Source organism: Scyliorhinus canicula, chromosome 5, assembly GCF_902713615.1.
Source record: "Scyliorhinus canicula chromosome 5, sScyCan1.1, whole genome shotgun sequence".
NCBI lineage: Eukaryota > Metazoa > Chordata > Chondrichthyes > Carcharhiniformes > Scyliorhinidae > Scyliorhinus > Scyliorhinus canicula.
In genome coordinates, this window is record NC_052150.1 from 136,056,470 (window position 1) to 136,081,842 (window position 25,373).

At 45.8% G+C, this 25,373-nt stretch overlaps 1 protein-coding gene across 2 annotated transcripts in view; it reads left to right on the forward strand.

The window, feature by feature from the left end:
* LOC119966290 (aromatic-L-amino-acid decarboxylase-like) overlaps positions 1-25,373 on the forward strand; it is a 211,851-nt gene that overhangs the window by 99,219 nt on the left and 87,259 nt on the right. Inside the window, exons 9-11 of one of the 2 annotated variants that reach the window (XM_038797746.1) lie at positions 7,143-7,210; positions 8,422-8,498; positions 19,698-19,732. In XM_038797746.1, the coding sequence (XP_038653674.1) occupies positions 7,143-7,210; positions 8,422-8,498; positions 19,698-19,717 (165 nt within the window). In that variant the 3' untranslated portion in view covers positions 19,718-19,732. Of the gene's footprint in view, positions 1-7,142; positions 7,211-8,421; positions 8,499-19,697; positions 19,733-25,373 lie in introns of those variants that run through there. The other variant, XM_038797745.1, reaches the window with a different exon arrangement.

Sequence of the window (25,373 nt, forward strand, 5' to 3'; positions counted from 1 at the left end):
ACAGCACCAACAAAAACTACAAGCACAACGACAAAAACTACAAGACGAACAACAAAACCAACAAGAAGCATAACAAAGATAGCGACAACAACAAAGACAGAAACGACAAAAACAGCAACAAGAACGGCAACGAAAACAACAAAGACAGGAACGACAGAAACAACAGCAATGAAACAACGACTTGTACAAAATGGTACAACTTTGCACATGAAGGACAATGCCACAGCACACTGCAAAGCAATGACAAGACTACAAACATGCCATGGGATGACAACAAATCGCACAAACTCACATCTGCTCCAGAACAAGCAAGCATACCAGCTTTCAAGGCAGATGAAATACTAAATCGATACCACAAGCACAGAAAAAAGTCCATGTCAGTCAACATCAGTGGTTCGACCATGCAAAAACCATGGGATGACGTATTGGTTACTTAAAATAACAAGGAACACCGACAACATTCATAACGGAGTTGCAATATCAATATCATCACGTCAACAACAACAAAAGAAAAAACTCTGAACAAATTCATCAAGTTTGGACTCATAAATGTTTTTATTAAGATTGGACTCATAAATATAAATTGGCTTTGTAAAATATGCAATAGCTCCATCACTTGTATAGATACACATATCATAAGTAACTGTTTTGTACAATTTTCTTTAACGATGTACAGAAAATATGTAAAGAAAAAAGGGGGGATGTGGTAATCGTAGATCTGAGTAGATGCAATACAACTGAGCAAGCACTAGAGGGAGCACGGGAGAGCTATATATACACAGGGACAGGAAGTGACGACACACTTCACGGAATGCAGAACTCGTAGCAGGACACAGACACACAGGCAGGCAGCATTTGAGGTAGCCGTAGGTTAAGCTCTAAAGACAGAACAAATTCACAATAAAGCATCTTCTCCACCTTTGAGACTACGAGCTTTATTAAGACACGAGGAACAACACAGATAGCACTGTCTTCACAGTGCTTTTTTTAATGGGTCGACAAAGTGATCTCGGGCTTTGTATGGAGGGGGGGGTAAGACCCTGTGAGTTAAAAAGGGGATGTTGGAGCGCAGCCAAGGGGAGGGCAGGCTGGTGCTGCCAAACTTTAGTAATTAGTACTGGGCGGCGAATATAGCCATGATTAGGAAGTGGGTGTGGGCGGGCCGGGAGGGTGGGTCGATGTGGGGGTGAGTAGGGGCGGCATCTTGTAAGTGCACTAGTCACGGGGCATTGGTAACGGCGCTTCTGCTGTTCCTGCCGTCATGCTACTCCACCAGCCCCGTGGAGGTCGCGGCCCCGAAAGTCTGGGGGCAATGGAGAAGACATGTGGGAGCAGAGGGAGCATCGGTCTGGTCATCAATTTCCAATAATCACTGGTTTGCCTTGGGGAGGCTAGATGGAGGGTTCCAGAGATGGCAGAGAGCAGAGATCGCGAGAATGGGCGATATGTTTATAGAGGGGAGCTTTCCCAGCTTGAGGGGGCTGGAGTTGAAATTTGAACTGACGGGAGGTAATGAATTTAGGTACCTGCAGGTGCGGGACTTTCTACGCAGGCAGGCCTCAACCTTACCGCTCCTACCACCAAGGGGGATACAGGTCAGGGTAGTTTCCAGAGTGTATGTAGGAGAAGGGAGGGTTTCAGACATTTATAAGGAGATTATGGGGTCAGAGGAAACGCGGACGGAGGAGCTGAAACACAAATGGGAAGAGGAGTTAGGTGGCGAGTTGGAGGATGGTCTCTGGGCGGATGAATTGAGTAGAGTCAACGCGTCCACAACTGTATCAGCCTGATACAGTTTAAGGTTGTTCACCGGGCTCACATGGCAGTGACCTGGATGAGCAGATTCTTTGGGGTGGAAAACAGGTGCACAAGGTGTGTGGGAGGACCAGCGAACCATGTCCATGTGTTCTGGGCATGCCCGAAGCTTAGGTGATTCTGGCAGGGGTATGCGGACGTCATGCCCAAATTATTAAAAACAACGGTGGCACCAAGTCCAGAGGTTGCGATTTTCAGAGTGTCGGGAGACCCGGGAATCTAGGAGGCGAAAGAGGCAGATGTTCTGGCCTTTGCTTCCCTGGTAGCCCGGAGACGGATATTATTAGCTTGGAGGGACTCAAAGCCTCCGAAGTTGGAGACGTGGCTCTCTGACATGGCTAACTTTCTCTGTCAGGAGAAAATCTTGTTCGTCCTGAGAGGATCAATGTTAGGGTTTGCCCAAAGATGGCAGCCATTTGTCGACTTCCTCAGGGAGAATTAACCGTCAGCAGAAGGGAGGGGTGGGTGGAGGGTAGTTTAGTGTAGAATAGGAGGCTAGAAAAGGTGGGACCTGTGAGGGAGGAAGATGGCTTTTGCACTATGTTTATATTTATATGTACATTGTTTCTTCTGTCACTGGTAGAAAACCATAAATACCTCAATAAAATATTTATATTTTAAAAAATGTCACAAATTAATGTCACGCACACGAGCTGCCATTTTCTGTTTATTTGGTGTGCCTGGAGAAATCATTACGAATAATGATCTGCAATTTATTCATAAGCTAATTCAGGTTCGATTCCCGGCTTGGGTACTGTCTGTGCGGAGTCTGCATGTTCTCCCCATGTCTGCATGGGTTGCCTCCGGTGCTCTGGTTTCCTCCCACAGTCCAAAGATGTGCCGGGTAGGTGGATTGGCCATGCTAAATTGCCCTTGGATTTGGATTTGTTTATTGTCACGTGTACTGAGGTACAGCGAAAAGTATTTTTCTGCGAGCAGATGAACAGATCATTAAGTACATGGGAAGAAAAGGGAATAAAAGAAAATACATAATAGGGCAACACAAGGTATACAATGTAACTACATAAGCACCAACATTGGATGAAGCTTACAGGGTGCAGTGTTAATGAGGTCAGTCCATAAGAGGGTCATTTAGGAGTCTGGTAATAGCGGGGAAGAAGCTGTTTTTCAGTCTGTTCGTGCGTGTTCTCAGACTTCTATATCTCCTGCCCGATGGAAGAAGTTGGAAGAGTGAGTAAGCCGGGTGGGAGGGGTCTTTGATTATGCTGGCTGCTTTCCCCAGCCAGCGGGAGGTGTAGATGGAGTCAATGGATGGGAAGCAGATTCATGTGATGGACTGGGTGGTGTTCACGACTTTCTGAGGTTTCTTCCGGTCCTGGGCCGAGCAGTTGCCATACCAGGCTGTAATGCAGCCCGATAGGATGCTTTCTATGTGCATCTGTAAAAGTTGGTAAGGGTTAATGTGGACATGCTGGTGGCTGGTTAAGCACACTGGGCTAAATCGCTGGCTTTTAAAGCAGACCAAGGCAAGCCAGCAGCACGTTTCAATTCCCTAACCAGCCTCCCCGAGCAGGCGCCGGAATGTGACGACTAGGGGCTTTTCACAGTAATTTCATTGAAGCCTACTCGTGACAATAAGTGATTTTCATTTTCATTTCATTTCATTTCCACATGCCGAATTGCTTTAGTTTCCTGAGGAAGTATAGGCTCTCTTGTGCTTTCTTGGTGGTAGTGTTGACGTGGGTGGACCAGGACAGATTTTTGGAAATGTGCACCCCTAAGAATTTGAAACTGCTAACCATCTCCACCTCGGCCCCATTGATGCTGACAGGGGTGTGTACAGTATTTTGCTTTCTGAAGTTAATGACCAGCTCTTTAGTTTTGCTGGCATTGAGGGAGAGATCGAAGTCGCTGCAGCACTCCACTAGGTTCTCAATCACCCTCCTGTATTCTGACTCGTCGTTATTCGACATCCGGTCCACTATAGTTGTATCATCAGCAAACTTGGAGATGGAGTTGGAACCAGATTTTGCCACGCAGTCGTGTGTGTACAGCGAGTATAATAGGGGGCTAAGTATGCAGCCTTGCGGGGCCCCGATATTGAGGACTATTGTGCAGGAGGTGCTGTTCATTCTTACTGATTGTGGTTTGTTGAGCAGAAAATCGAAGATCCAGTTAGAGTAGGGAGCCAAGCCCTAGGTTTTGGAGCTTTGATATGAGCTTGGCTGGGATTATGGTGTTGAAGGCAGAGCTGTAGTCAATAAATAGGTGTCTGATGTAGGAGCCCTTTTTTTCGAGATGCTCTCGGGATGAGTGTAGGGCCAGGGAAATGGTGTCTGCTGTGGACTGGTTGCGACGGTATACGAATTGCAGTCGATCAAGGTGTTCTGGGAGTATGGAGGTGATGCTCTTCATGATCAACCTCTCGAAGCACTTCATTACGACTGAAGTCAGGGCCACCAGATGGTAGTCATTGAGGCACGTTGCCTGGTTCTTTGGCACCGGTATGATGGTGGTCTTCTTGAAGCAGGTGGGGACCTCGGAGTGGAGTAAGGACAGGTTAAAGATATCCGCAAACACCTCTGCCAGCTGGTCCACGCAGGCTCTGAGTGCACGAACAGGGATCCCGTCTGGGCCTGTCGCCTTCCGAGGGTTTACTTTTAGGAAAGCCAATCTGACTTCAGAAGCTGTGATGGTGGATATGGGTGAGTTATGGGCTGCTGGGGCACTTGACAGCGGATTGTTGGTTACCTGCTCGAACCGAGCATAAAGTGCGTTGAGTTCATCAGGGAGAGGTGCGCTGCTTCCGGAGATACTGCTCGGCTTCACTTTGTAGTGTCCAAAAGGTTGGTTTGCTGGGCAGCGAGATTGGGTGGAGGTGTGGACTTAAGTGGGGTGCTCTTTCCAAGGGTCAGTGCAGACTCAATGGGCCAAATGGCCTCCATCTGCACTGTAAATTCTATGATTCTATATGTGTGAGAAGTTGAAATTGATCATGCTACTTTTCCTCATTACCCTTAACTGAATCCCTCCCTATTCTTCTTAAAACATCTAAACCCTGGGATATCTAACAACCATTCCTGCCCTTGTGAAATCCATGTCTCCGTAATGGCCACAATATCACAGTTCCAAATACTAATCTATGCTATAAGTTCATCTCCCTTATTCCTGATACTCCTTGCATTGAAACAGATGCACTTTAATCCATTCCACTGAGTGCAACTTTGCCTCATCAACTGTCTATCCTTCCTCACAGACTCGCTGCACACTTTTTCTGCCTGTTCAACAGCTACCCTATCCCCTGATCCATAGCTCTGGTTCCCATCCCACTACCAAACTAGTTTAAACCCTCCCGAAGTGCTTTGGCAACCTCCCACCCAGGATATTGGAGCCCTTCCAGTTTAGCTACAATCCGTCCTTCATGTACAGGTCCCACCTTCCCCAGAATGTATCCCAATGGTCCACATATCTGAAGCCTTCCCTCCTGTACCAGCTCTGTAGCCACGTGTTCAGCTACACTCGCTCTCTGTTCCATGCCTTGCCTCACTTGCACATGGCACCAGTAGCAATACTGAGATTACTACTCTGCTTGTCCTGCTCTTTAGCTTCCAACCTAACTCTCTAAAATCACTTTTTAGAACCTCATCCCTTTTCTTAGTTATGTGGTTGATGCCTATGTGCACCACGACTTCTGGTTGCTCACCCTCCCCTTTGAGAATCCTGTAGACTCATTATATCCTGTAGATATCATTACAATAACAACATCGATGGTATATCTGATTTTGTGCATTTTTAATAAAAGAGAAGGACCTAAAGAAGCATGATGTGAAGGTGCATTGCTCTGAGACAGCAGAATTTGACATGCTTATTGCTACCATTCCTTTCAATGTGTTCATTAATCTGTGTGCATTGTAATGATGCATATGTGATCCGGCATCATGACTGTCTCAGTCTAGTTCCGCAGCACATTGTATCTGAACTTACTATGAAAAGGAGCGGAATAATCTAATTGCTGTGGTTCATGTTGGAACAAAGACGTAGGTAGGAAAAGGGAGGCGATCCAGTTCAGGAATTAGGAGCTAAACAAAAAAGTTGGCACACTGCCACAGCTTGTCCGCTTACATCTAAGCATTTCTAACAGTATTGTTGATCAGAGCGTGCACCTTAGCCCAAACAACATTTTCCTGCATCTTCTGAAATAAGATCCATAATTCTTCCTTCTGTTCCACCTTACATGTTTTCAACTACCAGCAGAAAGTCTTTAAACCTTTCACTGTCCATCTCTGCGTTAACTGAGTGTAGGAGCTGTTGGATCCAACAATTCTACGGCCACGTGCTTGTAGGATTAGAATAGCGGTTTTAATATACTTACAACAGAGCCAGCCTGTTAGAGCATAGAGCATAGAACAGTACAGCACAGAACAGGCCCTTCGGCCCTCAATGTTGTGCCGAACAATGATCACCCTACTTAAACCCACGTAACCCGTATACCCAACAATCCCCCCATTAACCTTACACTACGGGTAATTTAGCATGGCCAATCCACCTAACCCGCACATCTTTGGACTGTGGGAGGAAACCGGAGCACCCGGAGGAAACCCACGCACACACAGGGAGGACGTGCAGACTCCACACAGACAGTGGCCCAGCCGGGAATCGAATCTGGGACCCTGGAGCTGTGAAGCATTGATGCTAACCACCATGCTACCGTGCTGCCCTGTTCTGGCCTTTGCGTCCCTAGTAGCCCGGCAGAGGATCTTGCTGCAGTGGAAGGATGCGAGGCCCCCAAGTGTGGAGACCTGGGTCAATGACATGGCGGGATTTATAAAGTTGGAAAGGGTTAAATTTGCCCTGAAAGGATCAGTACAAGGGTTCTATAAACGGTGGCAGCCTTTTCTGGACTTCCTAGCTCAAAGATAGGTATCTTTGTCAATAGCCGTTGAACTTTCGGTGAACTGGCCGGCTGACCCTGTGGACTGATCTTTATACAGCAGCTCACGGGGGAGGAGTCCTGGGCGGAGCCAAGGGAGGAGCCCCGTACAACTCTCAAGCATTCCCAGAGCTACTCCCCCTGGAGGTCAGATAGTGCAACTGCACTTGCAATATAGACACATGTATATACAGGTTATAATCCGGTGTGAATCACATTCACCACAGGAGCCCAACAACATTTGCTAACTCTTTGGATATTTGATTAAATAACCAGAACATCAGCCAGCCTGTTTCATAATTAATAACCCGAGTTGACTTTATTAAATCAGTTCTCTATTATTTGCCACACCTGTGAAACAGGCCTTCGTTCTGTTATAATTATATTGCATAATTGAACCTTAAATCTGCAGATAATGTTTTCTTTGCTTTATCAGTTTGCAGATTCTTTCAACTTTAATCCTCAAAAATGGCTTTTAGTGAACTTCCATTGCTCTGCCTTATGGTAAGTTATCCAGATTAAAACCCCCATTCAATTTTCTTATCACATCATAATGTTTGCAGCTGAAAATAATTCTCTCTTTTAGGGAAAAAAATAAAATACCCAACAGGTCAGGCATGGTGATCGTTAATCAGAACTAGAAAAAACTTAGAAATGTGAGAGGTTTTCGTAGGCTAATGGAGAGGGTGAAAATTGTCTCTGATAGGGTGGAAAATGGGAGATATTAAACAACAAAAGATTTGTTGCTACAAGGCCAAAGGGAGGGGTAATGGGAAAAGGAATGAAACCGAAGAATCGTCTAGAGGAGTTGCGAATGGCAGAAAAATAAGCAGTTGCTAGCCAAATGCACAAATAAGTGTCAAAGGTGCAAAGAAAAAGGAACAAAATTGTTGAACTTAATGTTGAGCCCAGAAAATTGTAAAGTGGCTCTGGTGACCTGGGTTCAAATACCACCATGGCAGATGGTAACATTTGAATGGACAAAAAAATCTGGAATTACAAATGTCCAATAATGATCATTGTCGATTGTCGTAAAACTCCATCTGTACACTAATGTCCTGTAGGGAAGGTTATCTGTTATCCTTACCTGGTCTGGCCTACATGTGATTCCTGACCCACAGAAATGTGGGTGATTCTTAAATGTCCTCCTGGATGTGCAATAAGTAAACACAATTTAGTTATTTTTGTAAAGAATATTAAAGTTTGATTTTTAAAAATTACATTAATGAAATCAGGAGTAAATACCTAATATTCATTCTATTTTATATTTGATTTTAAGGAGGTATTGCCAAGTTATGTTTAAAAACTAATGAAGCACTGTTATTGTTTTTCATCTGAATGTCAATTATGCTGTGTGGATATTGCAGTTGTGTGTTCTCACACTTCTTAAATAGCAAAGTACTGTCACTGAAGAGATATTCTAAAAATGCTCATTTAGAATGTTTTCTTTTAATGTGAAACAGATAATTATTCCTGGGCAGTGAGTCCTTTGGCGCATTTCTTACTAATATCATGCTCACTGCATAGAAGGAGGTATAAGCTCTGCAAATATGTACAAAGTTAGCTGTGTGAGCTTTGCAGAGAATGCCAAATCAGAAATATGATTGTTTCTGTACATTATGGTATAACTTAATAATTTATAAACATTATCTTTGCTAGGATGTGCAAGTAAATATATCAATTCATGATCATTTTGTCACTTTTGTCACTTTTAGGGTGAAAAGGAGATCAGAATTTATTGGAGCTTTCAAAATGGATCATATTTATCTCAACCATGATCATCAGAACTCTGGTATTTTTCAGATTTCTGATTGTGAAATTATTTTTGAATTGTGGAGTTAATGGAGCAAATCTTTAACCTTAGTCTGACTATATCTCACATCATTAACATTCAGGTTTCAGGGTGTAATATTGATTATTTCTTTTACTAGATATACTTAAGTGTCTTGAAAATACTTCCTCAGGAAACTAAAGCAATTCGGCATGTGAAAATGAAATGAAATGAAAATGAAAATCGCTTATTGTCACGAGTAGGCTTCAATGAAGTTACTGTGAAAAGCCCCTTGTCACCACATTCCGGCGCCTGTCCGGGGAGGCTGGTACGTGAATTGAACCGTGCTGCTGGCCTGCTTGGTCTGCTTTAAAAGCCAGCGATTTAGCCCAGTGAGCTAAACCAGCCCCTTATGGACAGTCTTGTCCATTGCTACAATTTTGTGGGAAAGTACAGGGTCATTAAAAATTATTTGTGTTGGTTCTGGCATCACCAATAGCAACAGGAGCAACGATCATTTATTTTTATGTAATAAGGGAGATAGGACTGGTGGAGGAAGGGCCAAAAGTGTGGCAGGGGTGAAGACAATGACTTTGGTCTTCGCAATCTTTAATTGGAGGAATTTGCAGCTCCTCCAGGACAGGATCTCAATAATACATTGTAACAAAAAAGAGGCAGGAGAGGGGCAGAGGGAGATGATGATGAGGTGGAGCAGGCAGTCCTCCACAATGTGAGTCATTGTTTGGACTGCACCACAGCTGCAGACTGGATGGTGTTGGTGACCCCCGCACTGATTTGGGCTGGCTGCACATGAGCCATGGCCAACCTGGAAACTATTTATTTTATTCAAATAGAAAAACAACCTCCTCAATGAACTGGCCAATGCCTCATGGGATCACGGGCCAAGACCCTAAAGATCTCTGCTCCTGCTGTCACACAACTGCAGAATATTGATATGTCATTAAAAAATGAGGTGAAGTAGGGTGTCGGTGGTGTGCATGTGGGAACTGATGTTTTTCCAGATTATGTCTCTGAAGAGCAGGCTATGAATGAGAAATAAGAGGTGGCTGAGGATAGATCCTTTGGCTATGATTAGATTGGTAAGAATGGAACCAAGCGACTGCAGACCCACCCAGCTGGATGGATGGAGAGGCGTTGAAGGATGATGGGATGATCAACTGTGTCACAGACTGCAGACAGGTCGAGAAGGATCAAGAGAGAAAGTTTATCTTTGTCACATTGGCATAGAATGTCATTTGTGAAATTGGTAAGAGCTGTATGAAACGGCGGAAATCAAGGCAGGGATTCAAGCATGGATCAGAATTTTACAGGCCGCACATGCCCGTTTGCAGGCAGGGAGGCCTGTAAAATTCCCTAGGTGACTTTCCTGCTACTAATCTGCCTGTCCTTGACCTGTCTGCAATTTTATTGGGACAGGCGAGGCCTAGGGAAGTTCACAATCCCTCATTTACTCATACTTACTTGGCCAATTAAGTGCTGCTTCCCAAACAGATTCAATTTTTCACACGGTAGAAGAGAACATGGATGGGGCAGGGGAAGCCTGGCACTTTGCCCTGCTTGGCTCTCGAGCAAGAGAGTGAGGGGTGTCTCCCATCAATGGACCCCCTTTCATGATCAGATGATCAACCCGACGGACTGTCTCTGATACTCACGTTTCCTCCACCCCTGCCCTCCCCTGGTCTCTCACTCAAGACTCCCATCCTTCTCACCCTTTTCAACCACCCTACCCAAGTACCTCCTACCCTATTCCAGCTGAAAAATCCCCCTCCCCGTACATTGGTTCCATCCGGATCCTAGCTTTTCTTTGCTGGGACTGTCGTAGTGCCAGCCATGACCACCACTCCCAGTGGTGCCAGTCAATCAGATTGGCCAACCGCTTTCGAAGGCAAGGCTTCGCACAGCATTAAATTACTTCCCTGCTGACCCTTCAGGTGATGGGTGGGAAATGCCTCCAACCATTACATTCTGCTCATGGATTTCCAGGCAATTTGGCATGACTTAAGGAGGTGACAATATATTTAAGATATTTGGAGAACAGAGGGAAGTTGGAGATGGGGTTGCAGTTTGCAAGGATGAAAAGATCACGGGTCAATTCTTTTTGAAGAGCAGGGTGATGGTGGTAGATTTGAAGAAGAGGTCGACAATATCCAAGAAACAAAAATTATTAACAGTAGCAGGTAATGTGGAAATCAGAAATGGAAATTGGGTGGTTAGTAGTTCAGTGAGAATAGGGCCAAGGAAGCTGGAGGTTGATTGCATGGATAAGATTTTGGATATGAGGGAAGATTGGAGAGAAAGTTACAAGGTCAGGACAGGGAGTCCCTGAGAGGAAGATTGGCCATGAGCTTGGGAAAAGGAGGTAAGTGGCAGGGTCAGCTGATCAGATGTTCTCAATCTTCGTGACAAAGAAATCCATGAGCTCCTTGCATGTGTTGTTGGACATAAAGATGGTGAAGAGTGAGGAGAGGGACTTAAAACCACAGTTTGCAGTAGAGAAAAGAAACCAGAGATTACTTTTCCATTTGAGGCTGATTCTGCAATCGGAAGCAGTTTTTACAGACGAGAGCATGACTTGTTAGTGCTTTTTGTGGTCTAGCCATATCTGGCAGTGAAGTTGCCTGTTATATCGGTTCAAGACTGCATCTCTTGAACTTAAGGGACTGGAAATGAGTGCCATAAATGTGGAAGAGACAGGATTAGGGATGATGAGCATAACTTCTGGTGGGGACACCCAAATCAGAAGGTCAAAAAGTAAGAGCCAAACTTGAGATTGAATTAACTTTAAGTTCATTTGTATGGGGCTGTGAGTCAGGTTAAAGAATTGCTCATGTGGAAATACCTTTTATTGCAGAAACAGCCAAGAGACAAGAAGTCCATTATAGCTTTGTAAATATAAACAACAATGTTGGATCGCCTCAATCTGGATTGATTGGTATATTGCTGCTTAGCAATAGAAGAAATCAATTCATCTACTTTTACAGTGCGAGCTGCAATTTAGCTGATGTCTCCTGTTGCTATCTGGAAAGACTCAATGGCCTAGTAGTTTTGTCATAGAAAAACACAAGAATTACAAGAAGGAGGAGATCATTGGACCCCTCGAGTCGGCTATGTAATTCAATAAGATCATAGCTGATTTGAATGTGGCCTCAACCCCACTTTCCTGTCCTCTAACCCACCCCCCTAATCTGTCCCTCGCTTATCAATCAAGTCCATGGTGATTCAGAAACTCTGTATGCACAGTCCTTCATTAAGCTCAAAGTAGCTGAACAATCTGGAGTATTTATGCTGTCTCAGTGATGCACATGTTAGAAAGTTATATCTCCAATCCCCACTGCAGAACGTGAGGAAATTATCTAGGTTGATTGTTCAGTGAAATAAGAAGTTCATGCTCTCTTTGATGAGATGCAAAGGTGAATACATGTCTGCGTATTCTGGCATCCTTGTCATCATCCATCAACGAACACCAAGAAGTAACAGCTTAATGGAGCATCACCTCAACAATTGTTTTGGGGATCTTGCCATTCAGGAAGTGGCTGCCATGTTTGCCTAAATGACAACAATGACTACTTTTGAATGAGTAATTCATTGGCAGTGAAGTGTTTTAGAAAATCCTGAGCTGAGGAAAGAACTGTCAACACAAGTTATTTCTTCCTTTCCAAGACATAATCTCCTGCTGATTTTCTCCTTTAGAAAAACTGACCACGGCACCCTGGTACAGGAAGACATTCAAGTGGAGAATGCAAAAAGGAATGTAGCACTAATAGGGACAGTATAGTGAGGGGGAGTAACATTGTTCTCTGCAGAAAAGAGCAAGAGTCCAGACGGCTGTGTTGCCTGCCCAGTGCCAGGGTTTGGGACATCTGCTCAGGACTGGAAAATAACTTGCAGTGGGAAGGAGAGGACCCTGTTTCTGTGGTTCACCAATGACATAGATAGAACTAGGAAATAGGTTCTGAATAAAGAGTGTGAGCTATATACTAACTTAAAAAGCAGGACCACAAATTTCTTACCTGAGCCATATGCAAATTGACTTTGGGATATTAAATTGGAGAGATGAATCTGTGGCACAAAGACTGGTGCGGGAGTAGTGAGTTCCCATTCGGGGGAAATTGGCACCAGTCCTGGGGAAAGTGGCGGCTATACCTTTGGGACAAGCTACACCCGTAAACCATGCTCGGGCTAGTGTTCTGGCAAGCCACATAACTAGGAAAGTCGAGAGGATTTTAAATTAAATAATGTGGGCAAAAGATTAAATATGGGAAGATGTGGTAAATCAAATAGAGAAAAGATAAGAGAGAAAGGTATTAATGTGGGAAATGATAACTAGACGGTGACAGGAAAAGACAGAGAGCAGTGGGAGAACAAATCAGCAGATGAGGCTCGATATTACAAAACAAATAAAGGGACAAAACTAATGAACTGAGAGCACAAATAAATAAGTGCGGCCTGATAGCCTTGGCTGTAGGATGGCACACAATGGCACCTGAATATTGAAGGGTACATAGGAGTTATGAAGGACAGCGTGGTGGCTTGAGGCATTCACTAGAGATTTCTAGTAGTTAACAAGGGGGTCTATTGATGAAAGGCAAAGTAAGTAACAGGTACAGAACATAATACAACAGGTCTTAACACTTCGGCTGCCTGGTCCACATTTGCTGGTGTCCTGCTCCCAGGGTCTCGCGCAAACTCTCTTTTGGTCGGGTTCAGACGCGCCTGCGAAATTGTCCCCGATCTGGTCACGTGATCAATGGAACCCATTCCCACCACAGACAGGAAGCGAGCAGAGTGCAAGGGATTTTATGTTAATTAATCATGGTATGACTACATTGGAGAGGGCTGACCTATGTTCAGGAAACCATGATGTAGAAACGGTTAGGTAGAGATAACAAATGATAACGGCAAGACGTCACTTGTGAGAAATGGTGTACAGCCCCCTGAACAGTAACCACCCAGTAGGATATGATATGAGGGAGGAAATGACGGGCTTTTGTTGAAAGTTACTCCAACAATCATGGTTGATTTTAATCTGCTATACACTGGGAAAATTAGATGGGAGAAGGTAGCCTAGATGAAAAATTCATAGAATGATTTTGGGGTTATTTCTTCAAACATCAGATTCTAGTGCCAACTAGAGAGCAGGCTATACTAGACCTGATATCATGCAATGGTATAGGATTCATTAACAAAGAACAAAAAGAACAAAGAAAAATTACAGCCCAGGAACAGGCCCTTCGGCCCTCCAAGCCTGCACCGATCCAGATCCTCCATCTATAACTGTCGCCTATTTTGTAAGGATCTGTATCCCTCTGCTCCCTCTGCTCCCTGCCCATTCATGTATCTGTCTAGATACATCTTAAATGACGCTATCGTGCCCGCCTCTACCACCTTTGCCGACAATGCATTCCAGGCACCCACCACCCTCTGCGTAAAGAACTTTCCACGTATATCTCCCTGAAACTTTTGCCCTCTCACCTTGAACTCATGACCCTTGGTAATTGAGTCCCCCACTCTGGGGAAAAAGCTTCTTGCTATCCACCCTGTCTATATCTCTCATGATTTTGTAGACCTCAATGAGGATCCCCCCTCAATCTCCATCTTTCTAATGAAAATAATCCTAATCTACTCAACCTCTCTTCATAGCTAGCGCCCTCCATACCAGGCAACATCCTGGTGAACCTCCTCTGCACCCTCTCCAAAGCATCCACATTCTTTTGGTAATGTGGCGACCAGAACTGTATCCAGTATTCCAAATGTGGCCGAACCAAAGTCTTATACAACTGTAACATGACCTGCCAACCTTTGTACTCAATACCCCTTCTGATGAAGGAAAGCATGCCGTATGCCTTCTTGACCACTCTATCGACCTGCGCAGCCACCTTCAGGGTACAATGGACCTACCTAATCACCCAGATCTCTTCTGTACGTCAATTTTCCCCAGGGCTTTTTCATTTACCGTATAGTTCGCTCTTGAATTGGATCTTCCAGAATGCATCACCTCGCATTTGCCCGGATTGAACTCCATCTGCCATTTATCTGCCCAACTCTCCAATCTATCTATACTCTGCTGTATTCTCTGACAGTCCCATTCACTATCTGCTACTCCACCAATCTTAGTGTCATCTGCAAACTTGCTAATCAGACCACCTATACCTTCCTCCAGATTATTTATGTATATCACAAACAACAGTGATCCCAGCATGGATCCCTGTGGAACACCACTGGTCACAGTTCTCCATTTTGAGACACTCCCTTCCACTACTACTCTGTCTCCTGTTGCCCAGCCAGTTCTTTATCCATCTAGCTAGTACACCCTGGACCCCATGAGACTTAACTTTCTCCATCAGCCTACCTTATCAAATGCCTTACTGAAGTCCATGTATAAGACATCTACAGCCCTTCCCTCATTAATCAACTTTGTCACTTCCTCAAAGAATTCTATTAAGTTGGTAAGACATGACCTTCCCTGCACAAAACAATGTTGCCTATCACTGATAAGCCCATTTTCATCCAAATGGGAATAGATCCTATCCCTCAGTATCTTCTCCAGCAACTTCCCTACCACTGATGTCAGGCTCACCGGTCTATAATCCCCTGGATTATCCCTGCTACCCTTCTTAAACAAAGGGACAACATTAGCAATTCTCCAGTCCTCCGGCACCTCACCCGTCTACAAGGATGCTGCAAAGATATCTGTTAAGGCCCCAGCTACTTCCTCTCTCACTTCCCTCAGTAACCTGGGATAGATCCCATCCGGACCTGGGGAGTTGTCCACCTTAATGCCTTTTAGAATACCCAACACATCCTCCCTCCTTATGCCGACTTGACCTAGAGTAATCAAACATCTATCCCTAACCTCAACATCCGTCATGTCCCTCTCGTTAAGAATCTCACCCATTTTCTCAGACTCCATGCATAATTTCCTCCTTTGTCCTGGAGTGGGCCAACCCTTACTCTTGCTACCCTCTTGCTCCATATATATGAATAAAAAGCTTTGGGATTTTCCTTAACCTTACCCCTTTAAGCCCTCTTGATTCCTCATTTCAGATTGGTCCTACATATCCGATATTCTTCCAAAGCTTCGTCTGTCTTCAGTCGCCTCGACCTCATGTATGCTTCCTTTTTCCTCTTAGCTAGTCTCACAATTTCCTCTGTCATCCATGGTTCTCTAATCTTGCCATTTCTATCCCTCATTTTCACAGGGACATGTCTGTCCTGCCCTCTAATCAACCTCTCTTTAAAAGCCTCCCAAATATCAAATGTGGATTTACCTACAAACAGCTGCTCCCAATCCACATTCCCCAGCTCCAGTCGAATTTTGGTATAGTTAGCCTTCCCCCAATTTAGCACTCTTCCTTTAGGACCACTCTCGTCTTTGTCTATGAGTATTCTAAAACTTACGGATTTGTGATCACTATTCCCAAATTAATCCCCTACTGAAACTTCAACCACCTGTCCGGGCTCATTCCCCAACACCAGGTCCAGTATGGCCCCTTCCCGAGTTGGACTATTTACATACTGCTCTAGAAAACCCTCCTGGATGCTCCTTACAAATTCTGCTCCATCTAGACCTCTGACACTAAGTGTATCCCAGTCAATATTGGGAAAATTAAAATCTCCTATCTCCACCACCCAATCTGTTTACATATTTGTACCTCTATCTCACGCTTGCTGTTGGGAGGTCTGTCGTACAGCCCCAACATTGTTACTGCACCCTTCCTATTTCTGAGTTCTGTCCATATTGCCTCACTGCTCGAGTCCTCCATAGTGCCCTCCTTCAGAACAGCTGTGATATCCTCTCTGACCAGTAATGCAACTCCTGCACCCCTTTTATGTCCCTCTCTGTCCGGCCTGAAGCATCGATATCCAGGGATATTTAGTTGCCAATCATGCCCTTCCCTCAACCAAGTCTCAGTAATAGCAACAACATCATACTCCCAGGTACTAACCAAACCCTAAGTTCATCTGCCTTACCTACTGCACTTGTTGCATTAAAACAAATGCACCTCAGACCACCAGTCCCTTTGCGTACACCATCTGCTCCCTGCCTACTCTTCCCCTTAGTCACACTGACTTCATGATCTAGTTCCTTACAGGCTTTAGTTACTACCACCTTACTGTCCACTAATCTCCTCATTTGGTTCCTATCCCCCTGCCACATTAGTTTCAACCCTCCCCAATAGCGTTAGCAAAAACACCCCCAAGGACATTGGTTCCAGTCCGGCCCAGGTATAGACCGTTCAATTTGTAGTAGTCCCACCTCCCCCAGAACCAGTCCCAATGTCCCAAAAATCTGAAACCCTCCCCCTGCACTATCTCTCAAACCACACATTCATCCTGCCTATTCTTTCATTTCTACTCTTGACTACCATGTGGCACTGGCAGCAATCCTGAGATTACTACCTCTGAGGTCTGACTTTTTAACTCGGCTCCTAACTTCCTAAATTCTGCTTCTAGGACCTCATCCGATTTTTTACCCATATCATTGGTGCCTATATGCACCATGACAACTGGCTGTTCACCCTCTCCCTTCAGAATGTTCTGCAGCCGATTTGAGACATCCCTGACCCGTGCACCTGGGAGGCAACATACCATTCGGGAGTCTCATTTTTGACCACAGAACCACCTATTTACTCCCCTTACAATTGAATCTCCTATGACTATACCCCTTCCACTCTTTTTCCCGCCCTTCTGTACAGCAGAGCCAGCCACGGTGCCATGAACCTGGCTCCTGCTGCCTTCCACTGGTGAGCCATCTCCCTCAACAGTATCCAAAACGGTATGCCTGTTTTGGAGGGAGATGACCGCAGGGGACACCTGCACTGCCTTCCTGCTTTCTCTCTGCCTTTTGGTCACCCATTCCCTTTCTCCCTCAGCAATCCTAATCTGTGGTGTGACCAATTCGCTAAATGTGCTATCCACGACCTCCTCAGCATTGTGGATGCTCCAAAGTGAGTCCATCAGCAGCTCCAGAGCCGTCATGAGGTCTAACAAGAGCTGCAGCTGGACACACTTCCCGCACGTGAATGAGTCAGGGGCATCGGCCACGTCCCTGAGCTCCCACATTGAGCAAGAGGAGCATAACACTGAGATCTCCTGCCGTTTTTAATCTTAAATTTAACTTAGTCCAACTATAATATCAAATAATGGATAAATGAAAAAGGATAAAAAAAAGAAAAAATTGTTACCAATCACACGATAAAAAAATAGAAATAGAAAAACCTTACCTTACCAACACACCTCAAGGAAAAGAAAAACTACCTACCAGTCAGCAGCCAATCACTTACCTGCTGGCTGTGACGTCACGGTTCAACTTCTTTCTACTTCTACCTGCCCTCGAGTCTCCATCTTGATCTTTACTCGGCTGGGATCCTTACAGTGATTGTTTTTTTTGGTTAGAGGAGGAGGTAGGGAGGAAAACACTGAAGAAGTGTTTGGGGTTTAACTGTCACTTGACAACAGCTCCTCCACAAACCACCTTCTGGATACAGTGACTGCAATGCACTGATGCAAATTTTCCCCGCAGCAGCCGATCAGCAGCTCCGCTCTGCTGCCCTCTGCTGGATGCTTGCCTTCACTTGAACATGGAGGGTGTCTTGCTCAGGTACACCTTCTGGAAACAGTGACCGCAAGGCACTGATAGAATATAGAACATAGAACAGTACAGCACAGAACAGGCCCTTCGGCCCTCGATGTTGTGCTGAGCCATGATCACCCTACTCAAACTCACGTATCCACCCTATACCCGTAACCCAACAACCCCCCCCTTAACCTTACTTTTTAGGACACTACGGGCAATTTAGCATGGCCAATCCACCTAACCCGCACATCTTTGGACTGTGGGAGGAAACCGGAGCACCCGGAGGAAACCCACGCACACACGGGGAGGACGTGCAGACTCCGCACAGACAGTGACCCAGCCGGGAATCGAACCTGGGATCCTAGAGCTGTGAAGCATTTATGCTAACCACCATGCTACCGTGCTGCCCCGATGCAAATTCTCCCCGCAACAGTCAATCAGCGGTTCCACTCTGCTGCTCTCTGCTGGATGCTTGCCTTCACTTGAACACAGAGGGTGTCTTGCTCAGGTACACCTCCTGGAAAGAGTGACCGCAATGCACTGATGCAAATTTTCCCCGCAACAGCCAATCAGCGGCTCCACTCTGCTGGATGACCACATAACGACCACATAGTGAAGGTGACTCCTGGTAGCAGCAATCATACTACAATTGAATTTTACATTGAGGTTCAAGAAGAGAAGAGTAGGTCCAACACTAGAATTTTTAACTTATGGATAATTATGAGGACGTGAAAGGACAGGTAGCAAAAATGAACTGGCAAATTAGGTCGAGGGAGATGCAGTTGGCAGACATTTATAGGAATTTCAAATTACACAGACAAGATACATTTCGATGAGTAATAAAAACTCCAAATGATGGACCCCCCGTTCATGGTTAACTAAAATAATTACAGGCACGATTCAGCAGAAAAGGGTTATAAGCGCATTTGGTGGGGTAATTCTTGTCGACCGTCGACCACGTTGGCGAGATCACAGCCCATATTCAATGGCACTTAGTGCCAAAAATGAGCCGCTGTGTGAATCTCGCCATGCCTGGCTTTCTCACCGTCTGATTTGCCCAGTTCGTGCCTCAGCTGCTCACTGCTGTCAAGGGAGAGCTGATTTTAAACGCTCACTCTCGGCCAACACACAATCGTGGCAGTACGCAGACCTACGCCTCACTTTTCGGATGCTGACCTGGCCAGCCTTCTCGACGCAGTTGATGAGAGTAGGGGTACTCTGTTCCCCTGAGGGGTCAGAGAACCAGCAGCAGAGTCAGCAAAGCCACCTGGGAGGCAGTGGAAGCAGCAGTGACTGCTGGTAGCATGACCAGGAGGACTGCCTCCAATGTCGGAAGAGGACAAACGACCTCCAACGAGCTGCAGTTACCATCTCTCTCCTGGCATCGGTTCCACCTGCACCTCTCAAATTCCCGAACACCCCCCTGCCCCCATCAACTGCTGACACCTTTCACCCTCCACCCACTTCATATCGGATCTTCAAACTTGTTTCTCAGCACCTCATCGCACCCACCAGCACAACCCCTTCATGTCTAGCTGCAGTGTCCACACATGTAACCTGCTATAGACCAGCCCTGAATCATCAAGCATGCGGCTCACAATGTCCTCTTTTTGTCCCCACAGGACAAGATAGCCCAAAATAAGAGGGAATGGATGAAGACAGGGCAGGAGTCCCAGAGATTCGAGTTCACCTGTGAGGAAAAGGCCCTGAAGCTCGCGGGGTTGTCCGAAGAGAGAGCAGTGATTGACAGCAAGGTTGGCTTGCGCTAGAGAGGTGAGGATCCAGTGCCCCTTTACCCAGAAGAGCTGTTTCAAGCGAGTTGTTCGTGTCCCACAAGGTTTACCTTTCCCTCTCACTGGCCAGAATTCTGTTGTCTTGCAGTATCTCCACCTGATAAAACCAGGCCATCTGGAGGTGTGTGCCTCTACCTCTTCTCCCTGAGCTGATACAGGTGATAGGCCAGAGCCTTGAGGTTCGGGAGGGGGTGTCAGCGACATTCCAGTAATTGCAAGACTGATTGGAGGCTTCAGGTGCAGGAGATGGTGCCGAGATTGTGTGGCACGAAGCCAACACTGATACGATGGCAACCGCAATGGAAAGCCTGCATCACGACATCTGCGACTTAAATGGTGGTGTCCAAGGCGTGGCTGAGTCTGTAACGCCCATGGCTGAGGGCCTCAACATCATGTCCCAGTTGAGGAAGGACATGTCCCAGCCACAGGTGGACATTGCCAAGGACAAAAAGAGCATGGCACAGACTCTCAGGACCATCACTGAAGGTGCCAACACCATGGTGCATGCAATGGGGAGCCTCTAGTACTGGCAGTGCCACATGACTGAGGCTTCTGGAGATCACTCCAGCTGCCCTTCCGTCTCATGAAATAACCCAAGTTTTGACAGGCACCCTCCAGGAAGAGGAAATGCTGGAATGCAACCTGGAGCCAGCCACCAAGGAGACCACAGCAGCCTCCAATGCCTCTGAATCCTCCCCCCTTCTTTACACCAGCGCATGTCAAGGGCAATGGGCAGAACAGGGAGGCATGGCAACGCCAGTGACAGCGTAAGTTGGTCCGGGCCCTCCACCTCCAGACTCTCCAGAAGACGTCGTCAAGGGCATCAAAGGCCACACAGTGCATCAATTAGCAGCAGCAGATTCTACCTCTGATGTACGTCTGGTTTGAAAACTACAAAGTATATCATGTAGTTCACCTGACCTACACCTGCTTATCAATGTTGGTTACGATGAGCACAAGGGCCTGCCTTTCAAGTGTTAATCAACTGAGGCATTAAGCATTTTTAATCAAAAACCAGCTTTATTCTATGAATTTAGTTAACATTTTTATAAACACAGTCAGCATTTTCATCAACTATAAACATAAATTACCCCACACAGCTACAGTGATCTATATACAACCCTTAATAAATTCCCCCCTTTAACTGTTCCAATTTAATAACAAGATCACATAAACCAGAAACCCCTTTTCAAAGGCGTGGTCCAACACACAGCACTAAAGACCTGGTATTGACACTCTTGTTTCCTTTTCAAAACAGCAGGTTTGAATTTCTTCCAGAAATAAATTATTTATTTTCGAGTTATCAAGTAACCTCGAAACAACATTTAAACTGAAGATAGAGAGACACTACAAAATACTTCTCTTTATGAGTACAGCAGCCAAATGTGAAAACAAAAGCAAAACACTCAGAGCCACAAACCAGCCCCAAACCAAAGCGAAAGTAAAACCAACTCCCAGAGCCACAACCCAGTTCCACGCACACAATGACATCACCAAAACCATGTGATAAGACAAAAACATGTCTTAAAGGGACACTCCCATGACATTCACTGAAGCCATGAAATGGCTGCAACAATAAACTCCTTCGAAACAGTCTGGTATTTGTATTCCTGAATCACTCCAAATACGTCAATGGATTATGACCAGTACATATAATTGTTTCAGACGAATTGCTGGTAACAGAAATGTTAAAATGTTGCAAAGCCAGCACCAAGCTCAAAGTCTCCTTTTCAAATTTTGAATACTTCCTCTGGGGATCGTTCAATTTCTTGGCAAAATATCCAATAGGCCGCTCTATTCCTTTGTCGTCTTCTTACAAGAGCACAGCACCTACGCCCACATCACTCGCATCAATAGCCATTTTGAATGGTTTTGTGTAATTTGGGGTGGCCAACACAGGAGCAGTAGTTAACACAACCTTCAGGCCGTCAAATGCCTGTTGACACTCCGCCGTCCACTGAAATTTGCTACGCTTCTTCAGCAAGTCCGTCAGTGGAGCATCCATGCTGCTGAAATTCGGCACAAATTTTCAGTAAAATCCACTCATGCCAAGAATTCGCATTATTGCCCTTCATGTTGAGGGTATTGGAAACTCCCCAATAACTTTTGTTTTCACATTCCGTGGGACCATTCGTCCCTGTCCAATTGGAGAGCCAAGGAAAGTGACTTGGGCTTTTCCAAATTCACTTTTGGCTAGGTTTACCACCAAACCCGCCTCCTGAAGTCGATTGAATAACTCCATCAGATGTTTCAAATGTTCTTTCTATGTCTGACTAAAAATCTCCAAATTGTCTATGTTCGCCCAATTGGGTAATCCTGAAACGCCTTTTTTAGTTAACCGTTGAAATATGGCTGGAGTGTTTTTCATCCCAAATGGCACAACTTTGAATTGGTACATACCATCTGGAGTCACAAAAGCTGAAATCTTCACCTTTTCAGATAAAGGTACCTGCCAGTAACCTTTAAGTAAATCCAGTTTGGAGATAAAAGCTGATTGTCCCACCATCTCCATACAGTCTTCCAAGCATGGGATAGGATAAGAGCCTGTTCTTGTGACTGCATTAACTTTCTATGGTCCACACACAATCGTTAGGTACCATCCGGCTTCGCTACCATCGCTATGGGTGAGCTCCATTATCTGCAACCTACTTCAATTATGCCATTTTTAAGCATACTTTCAATTTATTTTTTAACCTGTGCCAATTTTAAAGGGTTAAGTCAATATGGATATTGTTTAATTGGAACAGCGTTTCCCACATCTACATCAACTTGTACTTCTCAACTTCTTTCCACAAACGTGCCCATGAGATATTAATAACTCTTTCAAGTCAGTTTGTTTTTCCTCTGGAAGTTAATCCCAAATTTTAAGAACATCCTCGTTATCCAATTTAATTTGAGGAATGCCAAATTCAGAGTCCTCTGGATTTGGTTCTTCACTTTGAGTTAGAATCACTAAAACCTCCTCCTTTTGCTCTCCTTCCCTTTCAAATGACCTTTTAAGCATATTCACATGACACACTCTGAGTTTTCCTTCTATCTGACGTTTTTAACCACATAATTCACCTCAATAAATTTCCTTCCAATCTGATAAGTTTTCCACGAAACCTTGCTTTTAAAGGTTCACCTACCACTCGTAGCAATACTAACTGTATCTCCACTGGTAAAACGGCGAACTGTTGCTTTCTTGTCTACAACCTGTTTCATCACATGACGTGCAACTTTTAAATGTCTTGCCAATTCACCTGCTCTACTTAATCGTTCCCTAAAATTTGACACATAATCCAATAATGTAAGGTCCGGCTGCTCACTCACCAATTTCTCCTTAATCAATTTAAGTGGTCCTCTTACCTCATGACCAAAAATTAGTTCAAAAGGACTGAACTTGGCTGACTCATTAGATGCATCCCTAATTGCAAACATTACGAATAGAATTCCTTTATCCCAATCCTCTGGAGAATCTTGGCAATAAGCCCTCAACATTACCTTTAACGAATAATGCCACCGGTGTAATGCTCCCTGTGATTCCGGATGGTACACAGTGATTTAAGTTGTTTTACTCCTAAACTATCCATAACTTCAGTGAATAACCTTGAGGTAAAATTTGATCCTTTTTTAAAAAAATAATTTTTATTGAGATTTTCAAAAACATATCAAACACAGAAAATAACAACAAGAAAACAGTATTAACAACAACAAAAAGAAAAACACACTAACCCCCAAAACCAACCCCCCCCTCCCCCTTCCCCCCAGTAACTACAAAAAGAAGAAATAGATAAACACCCGGCATATTCAATAAACACAGATACACATTTCTCCCTTCCCCGAAACAAAACCCCCCTTCCCTCCTCTCCCTCTCCCCCCCCCCCCCCCCCCACCCCCGGGTTGCTGCTGCTGCCGGCCTATTTTCCTACCGTTCTGCCAGGAAGTCCAGGAAAGGCTGCCACCACGTAAAGAACCCCTGCACTGATCCCCTCATGGCAAATTTCACCTTCTCCAATTTAATGAACCCCACCATATCATTGATCCAGGCCTCCACGCTTGGGGGCCTCGCATCCTTCCCATGAAGCAAGATCCTCCGTCGGGCTACTAGGGACGCAAAGGCCAGAACACTGGCCTCTTTCGCCTCCTGGACTCCCGGCTCCACTGCAACCCCAAAAATTGCGAGTCCCCAGCCCGGCTTGACCCTGGATCCTACCACCCTCGACACAGTCCTTGCTACCCCCTTCCAAAACTCCACCAGCATTGGGCATGCCCAGAACATATGGGCGTGGTTCGCTGGGCTCCCCGAGCACCTAGCACACCTGTCTTCGCCCCCGAAAAACCTACTCACCCTCGTTCCAGTCATGTGGGCCCTGTGCAGCACCTTGAACTCTATGAGGCTAAGCCTCGCACAGGAAGAGGAGAAATTCACTCTTTCCAGGGCATCCGCCCACGTCCCCTCCTCAATCTCCTCACCCAGCTCCTCCTCCCATTTACCCTTCAGCTCCCCCACCGAGGCCTCATCCACCTCCTGCATGACGTGGTACGCATTTGAAATCCTCCCCCGTCCAACCCACACCCCCGAGAGCACCCTGTCCCATACCCCATGTGGGGGCAGCAGAGGGAACCCCTCCACTTGCCGCCTGGCAAACGCCCTAACCTACATGTGCCTAAACATGTTCCCGGGGGGGAGCCCAAACTTCCCCTCTAACTCACCCAGGCTCGCAAACCTCCCATCCACAAACAGGTCCCTCAACCTCCTAATACCTACCCTGTGCCAGCCCAGAAACCCGCCATCGATGCTCCCTGGAACAAACCGGTGATTCCCCCGTATCGGGGACTCCATCGAGCCCCCCACCTCCCCCCTATGCCGTCTCCATTGCCCCCAAATTTTGAGGGTAGCCGCCGCCACCGGGTTCATGGTATACATCGTTGGAGGAGCGGCAACGGCGCCATTACCAGCGCCTCCAGGCTCGCGTCCACGCAGGACGCCATCTCCATCCTCTTCCATGCTGCCCCTGCCCCGTCCATTACCCACTTACGCACCATCGCTGCGTTGACAGCCCAATAGTACCCACAGAGGTTGGGCAACGCCAGCCCCCCCTATCTCTGCCCCGCTCCAAAAACACCCTTCTCACCCTCGGAGTCCCATGCGCCCATACAAATCCCGTAATACTCCTGTTGACCCTCCTAAAAAAGGCCTTCGGGATAAGGATGGGGAGGCAGGAACAAAAACCTTGGGAGCACCGTCATCTTGACGGACTGCACCCTGCCCGCCAGTGACAGCGGCAACATGTCCCATCTTTTGAACTCCTCCTCCATTTGCTCCACTAGCCTAGTGAGATTAAGCTTGTGAAGGGACCCCCAGCTCCTAGCCACCTGGACTCCCAGGTACCGAAAGCTCCTCCCCGCCCTTTTCAGCGGGAGCCTACCAATCCCCTCCTCTTGATCCCCCAGGTGCACGACGAACAGCTCACTCTTACCCAGATTGAGCTTGTACCCAGAAAAGCCCCCAAATTCCCTAAG